This window comes from Thermobia domestica, chromosome 15 (genome assembly GCF_964235325.1).
Source record: "Thermobia domestica chromosome 15, izTheDome1.hap1.1, whole genome shotgun sequence".
NCBI lineage: Eukaryota > Metazoa > Arthropoda > Insecta > Zygentoma > Lepismatidae > Thermobia > Thermobia domestica.
Window position 1 is genome coordinate 86381292 of NC_137468.1, and position 15893 is coordinate 86397184.

At 33.5% G+C, this 15893-nt stretch overlaps 1 protein-coding gene and 1 long non-coding RNA gene across 5 annotated transcripts in view; one reads left to right on the top strand and one right to left on the bottom strand.

The window, feature by feature from the left end:
* The window catches only part of LOC145671121 (uncharacterized), a 90461-nt gene extending 84194 nt beyond the window's left edge, over window positions 1-6267 (top strand). The window contains exon 3 of the long non-coding RNA XR_014128455.1: window positions 6122-6267. This is a non-coding gene — a long non-coding RNA (uncharacterized LOC145671121). The remainder of the gene's footprint in view (window positions 1-6121) is intronic.
* Window positions 1-15893, bottom strand: part of LOC145671120 (facilitated trehalose transporter Tret1-like) — a 167282-nt gene that overhangs the window by 2991 nt on the left and 148398 nt on the right. For all 4 annotated transcript variants that reach the window (XM_081739910.1, XM_081739912.1, XM_081739911.1 and 1 more), the window contains exon 4: window positions 4867-5052. In XM_081739910.1, the coding sequence (XP_081596036.1) occupies window positions 4867-5052 (186 nt within the window). The remainder of the gene's footprint in view (window positions 1-4866; window positions 5053-15893) is intronic.

Genomic DNA, 15893 nt, shown 5'->3' on the forward strand with positions numbered 1-15893 from the left:
TTTTGGTGATACTTTCACTTGTCTCCAGATCTGGTACCATAGATGATGATTGGCCAGGGCCGGCGAGAGCGGTCGCGGGCCCCGGGGCTGAGCAATCCTTGGCCCCTTACACGTTCCCTTATAACCTTTTACGTACTTACCACTTTGGACGGAGGTAAACTAAAATGAACATTAAGGCGTAGTTTGAACTCTTTATTAGACCATTAATGCGTTTAATTTACATGGTATTGCTATATCTCCAAATAAGTGAATAATAAGAACTTTGAACCTAGCCTATGTTCACTGTTCACTGAAAACAAAACAACAACAACAACAACAAAAAACTCATTAATTTACAATTTATGATTTTGTTTAGACCCTATAGTTGTTGGTTCTAAGATTTTTGAAGGCTTCAAAACTAAAATGAATAAAAAAAATATAATATATTTAATACAACGCTATCAAAATACAGAAAAAAGTAACTTATCTATTTGTAATAGCAAAAGTTCTCCCCCAGTGCTCAATCAAATGCTCAAAACAAACTAATTTGTGAAGGAAATAGAAAAAGCACGTATTAAATAGTTAATAAAAGTTGAGAAAGTAAATGTTCTCAACCATCCAACCTACCCTTTACTATGAATATCTTTGCACAAATTGTTGCTAGAAATAATTAGATAGAAGTAAGCTAAGCAGTTAGTCTTCCTTAATTAGAGACATGAGGCATTAGGCCTAATTTAGTTATTTCAATGAAATATTGCTCAAATTAACTATAGTGTGATTAATAATGTGATATTAATAGTAATTGTCTGTAGGAGAAATTTATTATATGTGTTAATACTAGACAACTGTTACAGTTACAATGTATCCTTTTCTACATATAGTTACAACAAAATTCCCTTTCTGGCCTTTTCAGGGCGAATTCATCAATGATAGCTTCCAGTTTGGTACACTTGACAAGTTCTGTCTCCATTGCCAACAAGCCTAAGCTTGATAATCTGTCTTGACATACTGTAGAGCGTAAAACATTTTTTTACTCTATTTAACAGAGAGAAAGAGCGCTCTGCACTAGCAACGGTAGCAGGGATTGTGGGGAGTATACGAAGGGCCACTGTCAGATTTGGAAATAAAGTTTCTATATTCAAAGTTTTGATGTTATTTAGGAGATCCCATGGTGAAAGCGTTTTCTCACCAAAATTGGCTGAATATATCAATTTCAGGCTATGTAGCTCATCAGAAAGATCATCTCCTAAATCTTTTGGGTATCGCTGGACTAGTGCAGCTGCTTGTTCTTGGATCTGGTCACCTGTCATTTCTTTGCAAGACCACAGTACACAAAAATTGTAACACAAAGAGCGCACTGTTTGGAAGCGAACTGAGCAAGAATATACAACATTTAGTAATTCTTTATCCTCGGCCGCCGGGCCCCCTTTGTGGCCCCGGGCCCCAGGGCTCTGGCCCCTCCTGCCCTCCCCTCTCGCCGGCCCTGTGATTGGCAGCTCAGACTGGTGGTGCCGCCTGACGCATGCAGAGGAAAACGAAATACTAAAAGTGGTGAGAGTGTGTGTATAAGTGCAAATGAAAACAGATTACCAACAGAGGACAAATGGAAAGTTGCAGCCTCAAACGCAGAATAAGTGTAAAAATCTTAATCATATGAAGTGAATAAGAAGTGAAATATTATTATTTAGTGATGACTTGTTGAAACTTTTTTATTTTACTGTACGATAGTGTTAAAATGTTACCCTCTTTTAAACATGCTGTTTTCTGGAGAATACATAATAAATATGTTGAGAGGAACATTCGGGAAATATTCCTCCCAACAAACTGCGTAATTCTTCGAGAAAAATGCATCACAGGTTGACGCATTTGACCTGGTTTTAGATATTTGTCAATACATCAACTAGTTTCTTGCATATACAGTATCTACACATCTTACTTTAGAAACAAGAATATTCAGTTAAACAGTCTACGACCAACTTTTTAATAGTTTCGGGCACAAGAGTTTGTGCACGATTCTTGCGATAAACTCCCATTAGTCCTTCCAATGTTCGCTAATTTTATTGAAACACTTAGTCATATTTATACTTGCAATAACATTTTTATGCTATACTGAATATTGTAATAATCAATAATTTTTAGTATACGTTAAAAGATTGTAGATTTTATTCTTTTATTTTCATTGTGTTATTAAATAATTCTAGTCTTAGTAAATCAAAGACTCTGGCCAGAGCACATGTTTATTTCCAGTTCGCACCAAGAGGGCTTTATCATGAAAAAACACCATGTGCATGAGTTTTCTCGGAGTTCTCCTGTTTCTTCCCACTTTCGTCATTCCCCCATTATCCTTCGTCCCATCAACCGTCCCCCTTAGTCTCGGTGCATAAACATGGGACGTTAAACTAAAATAAAGCAGATGTTTGTGTTGTTATAATTAACATTCTATTATAATTTAATTCATATGTTCCAAATGATATCTAACTTTCTAATTCTCATAGGGAAGAAGTACACTTTATAGAGGTTATTTAGAAGTATTGCAATAATTGTTTTCCGCCAGAGGCTAACACAACTTTTCTCATTTTAACGTTTTTTTTTTTTTTTTTTTTTTTTGTTCGTTTTCTTTTTAAAAGAAATAGAAACTGACGCTCTTACTAATTTATGTTTTAGAGAACCTTCTCCACTAAAACTTTTTTAGCCACAAGTTAGAAAGACTTATCTTTATTTATCTGAGACCTGCATCAAGGTGGTTTAGCTGGTGAAAAGATTTTTCTTTATTGTGTTTAATAACAGAATTTTTAAAAATAAATTTATTTTATTTTATTTTATTTATTTATTTATTTATTTTATCGCGTATGCGAGGTTGGGAAAGATTGGTTTGACATCTTCTTTAACAAAATAAATACTGACCGAAACTTCAAGCCCACTGTATTTTAAACTATAATATGTAACGCTTTCGGATATCTAACATCTCCATCTAACTATTTAACATCTAACGAATTAATCCAAACGAATTAACGAACTAATCCAAAGTCTTGCTATCTTCTTTAAATAGATATTTCTTTTAGTTCTCAAAATCCAACGCGTGCAGATTAAGAAATTGCTCTCCGTTGGTTTGTTAGATCCCAAATGGGAATTTACTGGAGAACAGTTCGTATTATGAGACACTGACACGAGATATTTATTTTCTGAGTTCATATGGAGCTGCTATCTCAGAAAGTAACTGAAGTATTGGGATTCTTGTTAAAATGGACAACGAGAGAATAATTCCTGATTACCATACACTTATGAACCAAATTCTTATATTTTGCAGCTAACTACATCTGGTCTTCGTATCCAAAGTCAGATGTAGTTATATTAGATATTATTTTATTTTTTGTTTTGTGAATGAATCACAAAAGACGTGACTCAGAGTTTAGGAGTTTAGAATATCCTATTTTCTAATAGTAAATAGGATATTTAAATTTCATCATATTTTATCGTTACCATTAAATTTTCAGACAGGTTTACTTGCATTATTTACGATTGTGAGCGTCAAATTGAGTGTAGTGAGTGACTTTGTTTTAAAATTTTTAGTTTGAGCGTGAGTTTAGCTTAGTTTCTATAGCTTGAGTTTCAGTTACACCATACACGTGTCAAATCTGAGCGTTTCTAACTCTGTCGTCAAGTTAGTAAAAACTTAAATTATGTCATTTGAATAGCAATTGTTGTTATCTTTTTAATCATACGAAGTGGATATTAATGTAGCTCTATAACAAAAATATGATGTTGCATTCTTTACGGCGGAAAATATCAAAGAAGGATAGATAATCAGTAGTCATTGCTATTAAGCGTATTTCAAAAGCAATTTAGCAACCTGAAGTAAGTAGTATTTTCAAAAATAACAGTGATGGTGAATGCGTTATTGCACCTAAGTCTTATACGCAATACCTGTTTGAACACACTTGTTAATTTACTTAATGATGTAACAGCATGCATATCAAACAATCGAAATAAAAATTAGTACTCATCAAAGCACTTGAATGGTATAAAACCTCAAATGTTTCAGATGTATAATCGTTGAAATAGCAGTTGTCATCCTCAGTACGTATTCCTTTAGGAATCTACCTTATTCTAAGAATTATATATTTAGATCAGTTTCCTCCATTGTGTAATGTCTATGGTTTTTGAGTATTGTTGTTACGTTCCTTTGTTTATGACTTTGCCATTTTCTCGTTACCATAAATCAGAATCTAACCAATAAACACCAAAAAGTATAGAGATAGTATTGATAATAAAGTAAATCTTGTCTTCAAGTTTTCTGGATTTTTAACCTATACTGTTTTCCCAATAAATGTATTTAATAACAACCTTAATAATTCCGTCTCAACCAGTGGAAGTTCATGTGGTTCCGATCCCATGTTAAGCTGTAGATTCACGTCTCATGTAGCCTTGCTGCTAAAAGGAACGCTAAACCAAAATGCAACCAATTCCATCTCAATTTATGCTGAATAACTGGTAAAATTATCAGTTAGAAATGCTTCCAAGAGACTTCTAAATGATGTGTTGCTTTTCCAATGGAGAAAACTGCTGAAAATATTTAGCTCTTCAAGCATGAAAAAATAATAACTCGTCGTTGAAATGTCTGTGGTTATATTTTATACGGGAGCTAATTTTTGTTTTGAAAACTTGGTAATTATTTAGAAAAAGTTATAATTTATATAATTTAAATTATTAATCATATTATATAATCAAATATTGCTAAGAGTTCAGAAACAATGTTACTCGTAGAATTTCTAGGATATTTTGTAGTGTTAATTTATGTACTATATAGACTGTTCTCTTAGAGTTTTCATGTTTGCTGCTCGGGATCTGTAGCGTCCTCACCGCCGTCTCTGATTATATTGCACTTACCCATTGCAAATCCTGCTAAAACTCTCCCACAGTACAAGGCATATACTCCTGTAGCATTAGCCATGATCAGCCACGCTATCACAAATGGAACTGTGGTAGCTTTGATCATCACTTTCCTGCCGAACATATCCATCAGAGGACCAACTGTCAAAGAACCAATTGGAGTTGATATTGTGAGCAAGCTAGCTGTAATAACAGAAGTTAGATGTTAATTGAGATTACTATAAAGAACAAGACAAGAAAATAGATTTTAAATAACTTTCATAAATTTAACAGCAGAAATAGAATCACCCCCTTCCCCCCACAGTACATACATTCTTACGCATTTACAAAATTTCATTTTTATTTCAGCATTGTACATCAGGGTTCAAGCTAGGTTAAAACTTTTAGCAATAAAGAAGAAAATCACTTATCCTAAAACATTTATTTGCATTTTCACAAATATCCAAAAGCTTTTTTCTCCTTTATTATTATTATTATTATTATTATTATTATTATTATTATTATTATTATTATTATTATTATTATTATTGTTGTTGTTGTTGTTGTCCAAAAATCACAAAATCTTGATCATTTGCATCCCTTACGTTCCTTTCATTTTAGTTTTCATTTTCCTCTTACTGTTAGTCATCTTAATATATCAACTATCGCATTGGTTAATTGCCTGATAGACATCAGTATGTCCAGTACTCTTAACAAAATAATTCTTTGTAACCCCAAAAATTATTTTCTATTTCCATGAGTGGTTCGTAGATAAACTGAAAGCCAAATTTCTTCGCAACTATGGATGGCTATTCTAAACAATATTGAAAGAAAATCTACTTATTCTTGACTGGTGTCACTATTAAAACTAAGTGTGTCTTTACTATAAAGGATCACTTACTTCTTTCTGTTCTTACGTCAAATATTACATTCAATATTTCGAGTGCCTTACCTGGGCACTCTTCTCCAAGCTTAAGCTATTTATTCCAATATGTTCTTCACATGTTTATTAGGTGTATCAATACAGTGGAAATTGTAAGAATACTGACAAAGTATATCAATTCTTATTGGTAAATTACAAATCCATGTAAAATTAAGTCAACTACTATTTCCTTTCTATTTACACAAAGATGAATCTATTTACATACGTTTAGTTGCATTAAAAATCCCATTAATACCTTGTTCATTTTATTATTATTATTATTATTATTATTATTATTATTATTATTATTATTATTATTATTATTATTATTATTATTATTATTTATTTCAGGTTTTATCTCCAAATAGATTCTTCTATAAAACTTTTCGGATCGTTGTCCTTATTCCTTGCTGGAAGACATATTAGAACAGATGAGTATTCAATGTAGCCACGAATATGGTCCGAAGTTATGGGAAATAATGATAATGACTGTGATAATAGTGGAATGAAAAAAGTGGGAAAAAAACGACGGAGTTTCAAGAATATCCATGCACATACCAGCATTAAAAATTTTCTAGTTTGTGCATTCAATATGTATTTAATTTCTCGAAAGTGAAGGTAATAAAGATTTTAAGCTGATATTTGTTTTGCTTTCATTGATGACATTAATAATGATACCGTCCCAATCTTATATAGATTACCTTTGTTGGTGTTTAACTTAGGATTTTTTGTTCTAAAGTAATGCCATTTAAATACATTTCTTTCAATAGTAAACAGACCTCTGTGTAGAACACTCATATCCTATAATGACTGTTTAGTCGATTGAAAGTGTTTGGATAGCCCCAAAATAGGCTCTTTGTTTTCCTGGTACTGCACAAGATGTTCGTTCAACCTGGTGCTAATATTCATTTTTGTCATTCCAGTCTACGAAGCATCACACGTACACGAAATTATGTAGTTGCCCTTAAAGCATTTTTCTCCATAAAGTAATTCTTATATTGACTTAATGACCTGTACTTATTTCTAGGGATTTAAGGCTGATTATTTATTTATTTATTTATTTATTTACTAGCGTCACTTCGCTGAAATACCCAATTACCCACTAAAATAAGAAAAATTAATAATATGTTCTGTTAATCAGTAACTTTTTACTATTACTGAAGCACTCTCTGATACACGATGTTTTCTGTCTTGCATTCTTCAACCAGAACATTAAATTTTGGGATTTACAACTAAAGATATTGCCACATAAAGTTGACCGTGTGAGAAGCAAGGGGTTCTTTCCTCCCTCTCCCAAGTTGCGGGGCTGAATTTGGATTTAAACGGCATCGAAAGTGTCACTGTTCATCTCAGCGACTCCGAAAACTATGGATTCGACACTAATATTGATAATTTTTATATATCTCCCCCTCTCCGAAGTTACACCGTTAAATGATAAAAACCATTCCAGGCTCGAACCTCATCTATGTTGAAAATTTGGTCGTGATTGGTCGAGTGGTTCAAAAGTTATGGTCACAAACAGAGTCACTTTCATTTTTATATATACAGATTCAATTTTACGAAGCCTAAACAATACATATATAAATAACGGGAAGGATAGCCATTGATGAAAAGAATATATCTTTGACTTTTTAATTTCCTAGTATTGCCAATATTCAAACTACTACAAATATTGTAGGAATGTGGTTTCCAATAACCCTTTGGGAAATCTATATTCATAATTTGTTAAGTTCTTTGTGAGATCAGCATGAAGAATCACTAACTTATAGGCTCTAATTCTACAGGATGGTCCGGAAGTGGGCGTACCCCTAATTGGTGTTTTCTGACTGTTTTAGATTTTACTCACATTTGTTTGGTAACATTACTTGGCATTGTCTGATAACATTGCTTGGCATTATCTGATAACATTGCTTGGCATTGTCTGGCAACAATGCTATCCATGTTTATTTGATTTCATTATTCATGTGCGCAATTTCCTGAATCAAACGTTTCCTTGCCGCTGGATTGGAAGAGGTTGTGCATCTTCATCAGCTCCCTTTGTCTGGCCTCCAAGAAATTCCGATCTGACGACACCAGACAATGCTCTCTGAGGTTTCATAAAGCAACAAGTAAGAAACGTCGATATTACACAACGAAGGAATTACGAGCAGCTGTGGAACATGCCTTCACCCTTGTGACTCCGGTGTATCTCCGCAAAACATGTGCGAGAACTTGGCGTAGAATTCAGCTGGTTACGACATGGATAGTGATCATACCGCTGTTTATGACTCTTAAGACTCTTTAAGACTTCAAGGTAACTGTGTATAGACACTCTACCATAACTAATACTATACTGTTGAAACTAAAGGGGGGAGGGGTACGTCCACTTCCGGACCACCCTGTATAATTGAGATTTTCTAAATTGAGTTTTGATGTAAGTCAGAATCCCTTTTTTTAATTTCTCTAAAGTGTCCCCCGAATATCCATTCTTTTCACCTAATTCAAATATAGTTTCTAACGAAATATTCATATCTCTTTTCCATTGGTACTGGTCTACGTACTCTTAAAATTAAATTCAACTCTAGACTTCGTATTATATTAATAAGAAGACTTGTTATATATGTAAAAATCACATGCAGTTGATTTTCCATACAATTTGTTAAATCTACTTGAACGTCAAATCATGAAAATACGAACTATTTTCTTCTTTGTACTCAATTGTAAAATTGTTTTTCGAATGAATCGGATTAAATTCCTAAAAAAGTACCTATGAATTCCATTTGGGTGCTGTAAACTATGCTTCAAATATAAAATAATTAATCTATAAGTATGTCTTCAAAATCTTATAATTATTAAAATTTTCAAATAATTAAATTTATTAGTCTTTAACTATTGTTGCATACATCCCATCGCTAAATTCTCTGAAGACAAGGTACATAAGCAAGCAGAAGGATTGAGTAATCGGTTGCCCAATTTCTCCGTTATTACTTACTACTTTGCCATAGACCATTTTGCTAGTAAAATTGTGTGGAAAAAAAAAAAAAACAAATTTCAAAATAGTGCAGATAATAATGAAAGGAAGGAATAACCGATTTCAACTTATTTTTACACACCACAATCCTCTGTAGGTGCGAATTCAATAACTTATAAAGAGTGAAAAAGTGGTTCCCGGGTTTAAGTTCCAGTCCAGTCACACTTTGTGAGTTAGTGCAGATAAGCTGGATGACACTTTCATACTATATATGGGACAGACACTATTTTCAGAAATCACTCAGATCTACACAAAAATTATTAAATTTAGAATTGAATACGAAAATGATAATAGTTTGTGGTTTATATTTTCTTGATTTGACGTTCTGTAGATTCAACAACTAATTTATTGCTAAATTGTATAAGAAACGAACTGCTTGAGATTTTTATAAATACTATAAGTCTGCTCACTCCTACAAGATTAAAGATAGCGTCTGGTTGAATTTCTTCTGAAAAATATTCAACTAGAGATTGTATTTTAATTAGATAAAACGTTGGATACTCTACAGTTACTTTGGATAAGTTAAGAAAGAAAATTTTCGACCTACGTCATATCTCAATAAAGTCGCACATAACTTCAAGAACAATTAGATCTCCCTTCCATATTGGCCTAAATTGCAATTCAGTATGAATAAAGTTGCGAACAAATTTGAGTTTCAGTTTAGCTACAAATTATCTATAAATATTATAAAACATTTTTTGGCTTACCAAAAAAAAAGTTACCCGCACAGTACAAACTGGTCTATTAGGGAATTTGTCAATGTCATAGTTCATATATTAGGATTATTAAGAAAAATATAAAAATTAGAATGAAAAAAAATGTAAGTGATGCAAGGATCAAACCTATTAAAACTCCTAGTAATATCCAAACATTTCTTTGAAGATTTGCTTAACATGCAGCCAAAAACTAATATGTGTGGAGAAAGAAAGATACACTGCAGAACTGTATATTCCAGAACCCAACCGAATAGAAGTAGAAGTTGCTATAAAGAAATTAAAGAAACACAAATCTCCGGGTGTAGATGAAATTCCGGCTGAGTTAATTTTAGCTGGAGGCGAAAAATTGTCGAACAAGATACACAAACTCATTCTCCTTATCTGGAACAAGGAAGAATTGCCACAAGAGTGGAAAGAATCAATCATTGTTCCAATTCACAAGAAAGGCGACAAAACTGACTGTAATAATTATCGAGGCATTTCTCTTCTGTCAACGTCCTATAAAATCCTTTCAAATATTCTATTAGCAAGATTGACCACATACGCAGATGAAATTATTGGAGATTATCAGTATGGATTTAGACGAAATAGATCAACTATCGACCAAATATTTACCATTCGACAAATACTCGAAAGGAAATGGGAATACAATACCCCTGTTCATCAACTATTTATCGATTTTAGAAAGGCTTACGACTCGGTTAGGAGAGAAACATTGTACAACGCTCTTACAGAATTTGGAATACTAAAAAACCTAACTAGATTAATTAAGGTATGTTTAAATGAATCCCAAAGTGAAGTTAGGGTAGGAAAATTTTTGTCCACGAGCTTTCGCGTCAAGAATGGCCTGAAACAAGGAGATGCGTTGTCGCCATTATTACTCAACTTTGTCCTGGAATACGCTATGAGGAAAATCAAAGATATCAACCAGGGCCTAGAGTTAAACGATGTTCACCAGGTTATGGCGTATGCTGATCATGTAAATTTAATAGGGGATGATAGGAGAAGAACAGAAAGAAATGCAGAAGTCTTATTAAACGCTTGCAGGGACATGGGTTTAGAAGTAAATTCAGAAAAACCAAATACATGGAAGTATGTCGGGACTAGTGTTGTAAAAGCCTGAAAAAAAAAAACGGAAATTTTGGGTAAAAAGCCAGTTTTTTTTACCGTTTTTCCCGAGTTTTGGAAAAATTTGAAAGTTTCGAATATTTTACTACATTATGCTTTTAAGATGAAAACTATTTTATATTTACTAGTTTACAGTTAAGATCATTGAGTAGTTATGTTTCTAGTATTAGGATAGGGAAATTTTGTGCCAACCAATATATTTGTACCACTCCTTCAAAGTTAGCACCGTGATAGAATAGAGTTAATAGCTACAAAAGATCCTAAAATATTATCCTAGTTAGACTAATTAATATAGACGCATTTAAATTATTTTAAGTAATCATACAAAGTAACCGTTTTATGGCAGAGAAGTGTTAAAATAACAGGGCCAGAATCATTTTAGTTAATACCAGTATGTTAAAATCAATTTATATTTTATGGAGATGCGTATCTTCCTTGTGCTGTATAAAATTTTGGAAAAACTTTGAACTCATTAGAAAAAATCTTCTGATCGGAAATATTGGCAAAACTATGAAAATATAATTTAAAAACTATTTCTTCGCCCGATACTAATCATATTTGCTGTAACGTGTTTGCAACATATATATAACGTATTTTGCTAACAGGAAAAATATTTAAAGCAACAGCTTTTAATTTTACTTTTTAGTTTTTTGATTTATGATAAAAATCCTTCTTTATTATTTGTAATTATATTTTTCGAACAACTCAGAAAGAGAGATTGTCTTATTTACATATAAACACATACACCGCACAAGTGCGTAAATTTGAGCAGTGACACAAATATATTAAATAATTTAACATGTGAAATTGCCGTTCGTTACTATTAAAGACTAGCGGAATACCTGTTCTTCGCACGGGGAGAATACGTTTCATTTTGGGTATAAAGGAACCAAAACTATCGCCAATGAACCTAGGGACCCCAAAAACTATGAATTCGACACGAGTATCAGTAATTTTCATGTCATTACTTTTACATGTCACTCTCCCCCTTTAGGAGTAACTAATGGGGCTGAATTTGGATTTAAACAGCATCGAAAGTGTCACTGTTCATCTCAGCCACCTCAAAAACTATGGATTCGATACTAATATCGGCCATTTTCGATCACTTTTATATATCCACTCCTTCTCCCGCCCCCAAGTTGCGGCGCTGAATTAGGATTTAAACGGCATCGGAAGTGTTAATGTTCATCTCAGGACCCTCAAAACCATGGATTCGACTTTAATATCGGTCATTTTCGATCATTTATATATATATTTCCCTTCTCTCCCTCCCCCAAGTTACGAGGATGAATTTTGATTTAAACGGCATCGGAAGTGTTACTGTTCATTTCAGCGACTCCAAAAACTATGGATTCAACAGTAATATCGGTCATTTTCGATTATATTTATATATCTCCCCGCCCCCAAGTTGCATGGATGAATTTGGATTTAAACAACATCGGAAATGTCACTGCCCATCTCAGTGACCTCGAAAACTATGGATTTGACACTAATATCGGCCACTTTGTCACTTTTATGTACCCCTTCCTACCCAAATTGCGGGCCTGAATTTGGATTTAAATGGCATCGGAAGTGTCACCCCGAAAACTATTGATTCGACACTAATATTGGTCATTTTCGATCATTTGTATATCTCCCCTCTCCTCCGCTTCCAGGTCACGACGCTGAATTTGAATTTAAACGGCATTAAAAGTGTCACTGTTCATCTCAGTGACCCCGAAAACTTTGGATTCGACACTAATATCAGTCATTTTCAATCTTTTTTTTTTATATATATATCACCCCCTTCCCCCTTCCTAAAGTTTCGGCGTTGAATTTGGATTTAAACTGCATCGGAAATGTCACTATTTATCTCAGCGGCCCTGAAAACTATGGAGTTACACTAATATCGATCATTTTGCATCATTTTTATATATCTCCCTCCTCCCCCAGTTTGAGGGGATAAATTTGGATTTAAACGGCATCGGAAGTGTTGCTGTTCACCTCAGCGACCCCGAAAACTATGGATTCGACACTGATATCGGCTATTTTCATTTTTATATATCTCCCCTTCCCCTAAGTTGCGGGCCTGAATTTTTATTTAAACAGCATCGGAAGTGTTACTGTTCATCTCAACAACCACGAAAATATGGATTTGATACTAATATCGCTCATTTATGATCATTTTATGTATCTCCCCTCCCCCAAGTTGCAGTGCTGAATTTGGATTTAAACTGCATCGGAAATGTCACTGTTCATCTCAGCGGCCCTTAAAACTATGGATCCACACTAATATCGATCATTTTGCATGATTTTTAAATATCTCCCTCCTCCCCCAGTTTGCGGGAAGTAAAATGGTAAAATCCATCCCAGGCCCGAACCTCATCTATGTTGAAAATTTTTATCGAGATCAGTCTGGTGGTTCAAGAGTTGTTAAGTTACAAATATAGTCACTTTCATTTTTTATATGTAGATAATTTGTCGCACTAGAAAACAGGTATTTGTTTACATACAAAATTTTGTTCATAAAGTTTATATTAAAGTCTGTATATGAATATTAAATAATAGTAATTATATGTCTTAGTGCATCAGTATTAGTGAAATTTGCCTACTGCTCTTTTCTTTAAGAAGTAATTTGGTTAAAATTAACAAAATTTTACCAGATCAAAGAGCACATTAAGAACTCAATTTCATTCAAGAGCCCTATTTGTTGCAATAGAAATGCTTCATGATCGTAGATGTGTATCCAATTGTAAAAGTTCTGTAATTAATGCACAACCATGAGTAAACGACTAAAAAGCACATAAAGGAAATGAGTGCAGACTATTAATTTTCAAGAATAATTACAAGTTTTATTTTCGAATGCTTCTTTTCTAAACATTCACATATTGAAATTTCTCAATTTATATTTTTCACGCGTTAAAAAAAAAAAAAAAAAAAAAAAAACGGTTCCATTACTAGTAAAACTAACTTAATACGAAGATTTTTGTTATTTTCCCAATTTTTTCCAATTTTTCCGGAAAAAACCGAAAAAAACGGTTTTTTACCAGCCGGTTCAAAATTTCCGGAAATTTTACAACACTAGTCGGGACCGTAATATGGCAAATTATGGATGCGTTAAAATATTAAATAATACTTTTGATAAAGTGGATAATTTCAAATATCTAGGATCAACATTGACAGACCAAAATTATGTTCACGAAGAAATTAAATGTCGACTAAAGTAAGTTGCAACGTATGAAACCAGGCAATCGACAAGATTCGTCATTGTTCCCCTTCCTGCAAGGAACTTCACTCTTCCGGCGGCGTTGTCGGATCTCACTCTCGTGCATTCAAACGTGAGACTTCTCAGAGTAAACATCCTGGAGCCTGCTTCATTTTTGTGGCTTAATATTTAACCCATGTTAATATGACAAAGATGCCAATATCATGCTAATCGCTATGCAACTTAAAACATTTGTATTATGTACTACAATACAATACAATAAAAGAAAAATACTACACAAAATGTATTTTGTTGTATTTTGATTATAGTTACATTTTATTGTATCGCGGGCGTCACTTGCTTTTCGTACACTTCTCCAGTCTATGTCCAGTTACACGATTTTTATCATTATAGAACAGAATTTAATTCATACCATTACGTATTAAGGAAGAAAAGATATGAAATGACAATTCAGCTACATTAGTCCCGAAGTTTCTTTCTGTGTTTGAAAGGAATGGTTCTTCTATAATTTCGCACAAGGAAAAAAAAAAGATAGAAATAAAAAAAAAAAAAGATTTTGTGGTTATTAAACTAAGGTTTAGTAGCTATAAGAGTGATTTTCTTTTCAGGCTCCCTTCTCAAACATGATTACCACTAAGATCTTGATTAGGCTTTCTTCCTGAATGTAGTGTATTTGAATACTTTGATATATTGGCAATTGCAATTTAGTTTTTCTTAACTCTGTGTGGGAGGCTGGTCAGCTCCTGTGGTGGAAGTGAGGGGGCAGAACTCCCCTGAAATTTAAAGGAGCACTGTTACTGATAGAAATCGTGGCTTTCCTCGGGATTCTCTCGTTTCCATCCACTTCTTTCCCTCCACCAATTTTTTCATCACTGGTTTAGTTATTTGAACTTAAAATATTAAAATCTATATTAGAAAAATGGTGATTATATAACAAGTGAAAAAGATATTCTAAACCAGCACTTACCTTAAAATGATTCCAATGGTTCCACTCCTAAATCATCATATTCTTCATTTTCATCACTGTCAGAGTCACTATTAAGATTAATAATTAACGAGCTATGCATTTCTTCCATTAGACCATCAACGTCCCACATATTGCTCTCTACTTTCTGCATATGACTTATACAATTATTACAGCCTTCCTGAGTCACTAACGCAATACCTTCCTCCATTAGCACACGCACATCTTTCAGATTAAAAGTTTTATTTTCACTCACAATGTGATTTTTTACTTTACTCGAAATCAATTCGATTGGGTTTAATTCACAGTGATATGGAGGCAATCGCAACACTTCATGACCGGCAGATTTAGCTAGTTCAACTAATTTATAAATATTTTCATAGTTTGTTCGATGCTGTTGCACAATTTCATAAAGTTCGAACTTTAACATGTCCTTATCCCACGAAATTCCCTTCGATGTCAACCAGCATTGAATTTCTTCCTTGCTGCTGCTCTTCGTAGGCAGTTTTTTTTTTTTTTTTTTTTTTTTTTTTTTTTTTGGTAGCTTGCATTGTCGAAGACAATGAATGTGGCGGGATGTTGGGAAGCAGTTTCTCAGTGAAGTAGTTTTCGTAAACTCTACTATCCATTTCACCGTGATAATCTGTATTTCTTTTATCCTTTTTTCCGTGAAAAATCAGTTGAGCATTGGGAACGAAACCGTTTCCAGAACCAGCATGTACCAAAATCAGTTGATCTCCTTTTCCTATTGTAGTTTTCACTCCTGTAGAAAGTCCTTCTCGTTTAGCCTGATCAGCTGATTTTATGCGAGTGTCAGTCCATGCCTTAGATTTTGTATGTCGTTTGTTGGCCAAGGTTTCATCAGTATACACGATTGATCTGCCTTGTTCTCTAGATTTCCTGATAAGACGCAAGTATTTATGCCTACTTGCAATGATTTCCTCTCTATCAATAAGTAGAGAACTTCTTTGCCGTCTCATATAAGCAAACTCCATTTCTTTCATAATACGGCGCAAAGTCCACTTTGAACACTGAGGCACTTCGTCGTCATCCTTCAGAACGCGTAAGATCTTGTCGATAGTTGGAAGTTCATTCCTCTT